We start from the raw sequence: 6,000 nt of genomic DNA on the forward strand, positions 1-6,000 counted from the left end.
TGAGAAATGTCCCCAGGTCCCTGAGTTAGCTTTGATGAAGTTCACTCATTTCTCTAGAATAGCATGGTTTCTGGGCTTTCTAAATTGTGGAGATAAAATTGGCCAGTGTTCCAGAAAGGGCTGTAGAGTTTTTGGATAGAGGTACACAAAAGACTCTGCATCTTTCAGAGGCCAAGAGTGAAACCCAGTCCCCACTTCCTGACCCGGCCACCCTTACAAACCAGGTCCTGTTTGTTATGAAATCCTACAGTTGTGTGCTCGCTCACAGAGCAAATTAACCTAGAGTCAAATGATGAGAAACTCAAATAGAGGTGCGTGCTTTATCCCCAGGCATCTGAGAAAACAAAGTGCCCTCACAATCCTTCCAGTGTTCAAGGGGTCTGGAGGTACCAGAGTATCTTCAAGTCCCTTTTTAGTCATGATAACTCTTAAAAGAACACATGATGACAGATCTCATTATGCAGATCTTCCTTGACTTTATTTGATCCTAGAATTCAACAGAATGAATGCCATTCAGAACCTTCTGCCTGCCTCACACGTGCAAGCTAGACTTAGAGCCCGAGAAAAGGAAGTACCATAAAGAGGGAGCAAGGCACAAAGATCACTCTGTGGGTGACAGAGAGGCAGGCTGTGCTTGGCCCAGACTCTGCAACCAGTTCCAAGAGTGAGCTGCAGTCTGCTTACACATCAAAGTGGGTTCCAGTTCACTATGTGTGGAGAATTATTCAAGCCATAAATAAAACATGTCCACAGGCAGCTTTAGAATACCTCAAATGAAGACTGGGTGGACCCTGTTCTCATCCTTGGATGAGAAACTAAGGCTAAGGTTGCTGCATAACCCCATCAGCCCAGTCCTCAGTGGAGGGAAGTGTTAGAGGAAGATCTCTCAGTTATGTGCTACCCGCGCCCCACCAAATGAGCTTGTAATTGATTCAGTTTCATTTTGAAATATTTACAAGTGTTATCTACCTATATGATTCTACTATTTTGCTGAAAGGGAATTTGGGTACCTTCAAGCGGCACCAAAGTTTTAACTGTGGACAGACTACCTAGGTGGATGACAGGCAAGTTTTGGTGAGGCCCAGAGGCTCTGATCAATGTGCAGCATGGACACCATTGCAGCACTGGGAGTGGGACAATGGGGCCTGTCTTATGCACAGATGCCCTTGCCCAGCACACCCACAGACCAGGACCTGATTTTTCTGGGTCTACATGGAGACCCATGAGGAAGAACCAGCATTGAATGTCTGGGTGGCACTGAGATCCACTAAGAAGAGGTTTTCTTGCAATGGCTCATGTTCAATGCCTACATAGAATGTTCCAATCCACCTGTGTGAACCTGCATGTGTTAAGCCACAGAGTAGCCACACATCATGACCAGATTTCAGTTAGATACCATGACTTCCTGTGGCTAAACCTCATTGTTCACTAAGTACCTCATGCCTTCTTTCTCCATCAGCAAGGGGAGAATCCCAAGGTTTCATTAGAAAGTCAGGTAAATCCAGTGCAGAGGATGTCACAAGACTAACCTTGAGATTCTGTTCATTTCTAACGATTAATGGGCAAGCCATGAAAGAAAGTAGCATCTTTCTGTGCCCATCAAGCCTGAATCCCATTCTAGAAATCCAGGTCCCTATGTACGTCTCTATAGACACATGTTCTGAAGGTCCTATCCTTGGAGGGCTTCCCTCCAATGGAGCCCCCTGCTGCACTTTCCTTTCCCCATCCACACTTTAGGCAATGTCTGAAATGGTGGGCTCTGTGTTCCCTCTAGGGTGACCTTACACCCTGCTTATACCTCCAATTGCCTAGAAGTACGCTTTTAAAACACACCCAACTAGGCAGCTGTTGGACAGGAGCAGTGAGTGAGGCTCTGGTTATACATGAACTTGGAGCCACAACGACGACAGGGGACAGTACAGAACACAAGGATGTTTGGCTGCCTAAAGTCCCTCACTATTGCTGTCAGCTCAGCACAGAGTTGGGAACATCTCCCTGGGTGGATGGTACCCCAGACATCATAGCTCTCCAGAGGGGCAGGATACAGCTCTACGCTCAACTGGCTCAGCCTGGCAGTGTGAAGCAGCAGGTCCCTCAGGGTTGACATAGAGAGGCGGTTCCCATGGAAGCTCAAGATCACAAGCTGGGAGCAGCGGCTCAGGGCAGGCAGGAGGGCTTGGAGCTGAGAGTCAGTGATCCCGCAAGCTGCCAGGTCCAGGCTGTTCAGGGTGGTTGCAGTGCTGTCCAGCAGGATTTGGAGGGGCTCCAGACTGAAATCGGTCAGTTTGATGCCCCTCAGTTCCAGGTGTCTGAGCTGTCTTGTGTTTGGATATCGTGAAAGGTATTTCCAGTCAGAATCTGACAGTGGGCGGTTGGTTATTGAGAGGGTCTCCAGGGGGGTCTTCAGGTGACTAAGGAAAAAACAGACAATTAGTTCTGAGGAGCAATGTCAAGGAGGGAGAAGACAAATTGACCCAAACCCAAAGTAGTCCTGGTGATCGGACAATGGTCCAAACTTAGGATGCTGCCTTTTGCAGATTCTAGTCATTCACATCACCCCATGTCACATTGAGCCTTTCACCACATCTCCTGTGAACAAATGAGTCCACATCTCTGTGACCCCTCCTCACTGCCAAGCAGAAAGTCACAGGTCTGGCTACTGGAGGTCATGTATGAAGGACAAATTTGGGCAGGATGTAAAAAAATCCACTGGGGTTAACCCTCTGAGAGGCTCACACCCTGTATCCAAAGCAAGATTTCCACCTCTGCTCCTGATGCTTACACCCAGGATCACTACCTGGAGTTCAGAACAGCCTTCCCCAGGTGGGTATAGAGGCAGGTCCTCTGCTCCCAGCTGGGGAGCACAGAGCTTCCCTGTTGACAGGTGTCCGTGTGGGGGCATCCCTTCTTTCAAGACCTCTTCTCTACCCACTTTCCACCACCTTTGCTGGACAGTCCTCCCAAGGAGGGAACATCAATCCCATCCCTAGCTCCTGTCCCTCCCAACTGGATTCCCAGCAAGGTGGCACTTCCAAGATCTGGACCCTCATTTAAGAATCTGCTCCAACACACCTTATGTGAACTAGCTTCAGGATCCAATAGGAACAAAAGGATGGGTTATTTACCTACCAGTGTCTTACTAACCATGAGAGTGTCAGTGGCTGGTAGGTGCAAATTTCCTGTAACTGGTCTGCAGAAGGTACTCACCCCCCATTACTCACCTCAGCACATGTTCCAGATGGCCCTCGAGGAGGAAGACAGCATTGGCACAGAACTTCCGCAGGCAGTCCATCCTGAGGAACTGTGAGGTGAGCTGGGCAATCAGCTGCTCTTGCTCTTCTGGGGAGGTGTAGGCAGGCACATAGACCTGGGAGACAAGCAGCTTCCTCAGGTTCCTCATCTGGCCCAAGAAAGGAGCACAAGCAGCCAAGGTGGAGGGTGCCCAGGTGCAGTGCACTTCCACCTTCTGGACAGAGTCCAGCTGCAGCAGTCTCAGGACCTTCCTGGTGTGACCGGTGGGTTTCCCAAAGATCTTCAGCCTATTGCAACACAGGTGCAGCCTGTCCCTTCTCTGTCTGACCCACAGGAAGAAGTGGGTCAAGAATACATCCAGGGGTCTTTTACTGAGGCTCAAGTCTATGACTACCTTGAAGGGTGGTTTAGCTGCCATTGCTAGACCAAGTTTCGATGTTCGATTCTTCTTAATGTCCTCTGGTGAGCAGGCATCAACCATGGCTCCAGACCACATCCTCCAGAAGTTCTGGGGAAGATTCCGCAAATCCAGCACCTGCAGTTTCCACCTCCTGTGGGGATGACAGCAGAGTTTCAGCCCTGAGGCCCCTTCCTTCACCTCTCAGCTGCTGCCCCCTGCTCCACCTCTTCCTTCTGTCTCACTTTTCTCCATCCACTTCCCCTCAATCCAGCCTGGTGCCCCCACTTGTACAGACAGAGGCAGGGGCAGGTATAGCCTCCTTTATGGGTCACAAGAGCTACCACAATCACGTTCACATCTGGAAGTCTTCCCCAGATGGGGCTCAACATGGCCAAGGCCTCTCCACCCCTCCTTGCTCGCAGCACAGGAAGGCTGTGGTGCACAATTCAGCACCCAATCTCCCTGCCTATACCCATCCCTTCCCTGGCCCTGAGGGTGCTCCCTTCCAGGCCACCTAGATCCCCCTCACCTGGGGTGATCCTGCTGGGCAATCAGCATGTCCAACCCATCCAGGGCCACTTGGACCATATCAAGTTGTGGCTTCCTCATCAGAGCCCCCAGGGGCAGGCGGGTGAAGGGCCAGGCCTGCACCATTTTCTTCAAGACATCAGTGTGTCCCCTGCTGAAGGCCTCCACAAAGAGTGGTGGGAAGAGCTCTATGGGCAGTTCCTCCAGATCCAGGACAGCCCTGGACTTGTCGCTCAGCAGGCTGCGCCCTGCCAGCTCCAGCAGCGTGGGTGGGGACTGGATGCTCATCCTGGGGAGTCTGAATGAAGAAAGATCCTGGAAAATGGTGCAGGGAAAAGGTCACTATCCCATCCATTGCCAGCCTCTGGAAAGAGCGTACTGGGAAGTCGACAAACACACCTCACCCTTATGGGGGAAAGCTTTGGAACATTATTTTGTCCTTTTAAAAGGGGAATTGGAGAGTCATGTGACCTAAACAGTAGGCTCCTAGATTCAACAACTATATGGCTGGAAATAGACTTGCCCTCATATGGATGACATTCGTTTTGATTTTTTTAAAAATAAGCATTTATAAAGCATGTGCCTATATTATAAAACACTTAAAAATTACAACAGAGTCTCATGGATATCTGTTACACATGTGAGATTCTGCCATCTTAGGGGGATGTTGAAGAGAACAAACAGATCAGAACAGAGTCTGTGAACTGTTTTATGAGATCATTTGAAGCTTTTGTTTTAATTTGTTTAAACAAATTTTAAAAGTACAAAACCACCTGGGCCATACAGTATACTCTTTTAGGGGCCGATATTGGCGACTGAATTTAGGACACTCAACCACTGAGCCACTTCCCTAGCCCTATTTTGTATTTGAGAGGGAGACAGGGTCTTACTGATTTGTGTTGCATTTTGTGTTGTGAGGCTGGCTTTGGACTCTAGTCCTTCTGCCTCCTCAACCTCTTGAGTTGGCAGGATTATTGGTGTGTGCCACCACACCCAGCAAAAGAGTATAATTTATAGGCACACAATATAAATATTTTCATGATCAGAAAATAGAATTGCAATCAATTAGAATGAAATAGGTATCTAATCTCCTTGGTGAAGAAAGTGCCTGGGGCTCCAACTGGGCTTGATCCTCAGCAGCACATAAAAATTAATAAATAGTGACCTGGGGATATCCTCTGTTATTAGAGTGCTTGCCTCACAAGTACAAGGCCCTGGGTTCAATCCCCATACCACCAAAAAATAAATAGAAAAATAAATAAATTATATTGTCCATATAACCCTTAAAAAACAAAAATTAAACAAATCAATAAAAGTTGGGCGTGTGAACCTACTCCTATAATTCCAGGGGCTCTGGAGACTGACACAGGAGGATCAAGGGATCAAAGCCAGCCTAAGCAAGAGAAGTGCTAAGGAAACCAGTGAGACCCTGTCTCTTGTCTCTAAATAATATACAAAACAGGGCTGGGGATGTAGCTCAGTGGTAGAGTGCTCCTGAGTTCAATACCTGGTACCAAAAAAAAAAAAAAAAGAAAGAAAGAAAGAAAGAAAAGAAAAGAAAAGGAATTTGAAAGTGGCATAAACCAAAATGGAAATTCTAATATTCAGCATAAAGGCAAAACCACACTGAGAGGCAAAATCGAAGGACTAAGTTGTTTCATGAGAAAAGACTGGAACAAAATTGTTCCTGAGTCCACACAGGTGATGAAGGAAGGCGCTGGTCCTTAGGCCAGTGAGGTACTTACGGTATCTGACCAGTTGTGCAGGTGCTCTGAGCTTCAGCAGGTCAGGATGTGTCTCCTTAGGCTGCAAGACTCTTG

The 6,000-nt window shown here is 48.1% G+C and overlaps 1 protein-coding gene across 1 annotated transcript; it reads right to left on the minus strand.

Annotated features, from left to right (window-relative positions):
* Positions 1-1,837: 1,837 nt before the first annotated feature.
* LOC143404280 (PRAME family member 20-like) lies at positions 1,838-4,468 on the minus strand. Its single transcript, XM_076862509.1, has 3 exons — positions 4,182-4,468; positions 3,222-3,803; positions 1,838-2,411 (listed from the first exon to the last, which is right to left on the minus strand). Exons 1-3 carry the CDS (start codon positions 4,466-4,468, stop codon positions 1,838-1,840), a joined length of 1,443 nt encoding a protein of 480 aa, XP_076718624.1.
* Positions 4,469-6,000: the final 1,532 nt, after the last annotated feature.

The sequence above is a fragment of the Callospermophilus lateralis genome, chromosome 7 (assembly GCF_048772815.1).
Source record: "Callospermophilus lateralis isolate mCalLat2 chromosome 7, mCalLat2.hap1, whole genome shotgun sequence".
Classification (NCBI taxonomy): domain Eukaryota; kingdom Metazoa; phylum Chordata; class Mammalia; order Rodentia; family Sciuridae; genus Callospermophilus; species Callospermophilus lateralis.

Excerpts from the sequence above, each read along its gene's own strand:
- LOC143404280 (XM_076862509.1), bottom strand. The coding sequence starts at position 4,468 with ATGAGCATCCAGTCCCCACCCACGCTGCTGGAGCTGGCAGGGCGCAGC. Across the intron at positions 3,804-4,181 it reads GCCCAGCAGGATCACCCCAG|GAGGTGGAAACTGCAGGTGC; the intron begins GTGAGGGGGATC and ends TCATCCCCACAG. Across the intron at positions 2,412-3,221 it reads CATCTGGAACATGTGCTGAG|TCACCTGAAGACCCCCCTGG; the intron begins GTGAGTAATGGG and ends TTTTTTCCTTAG.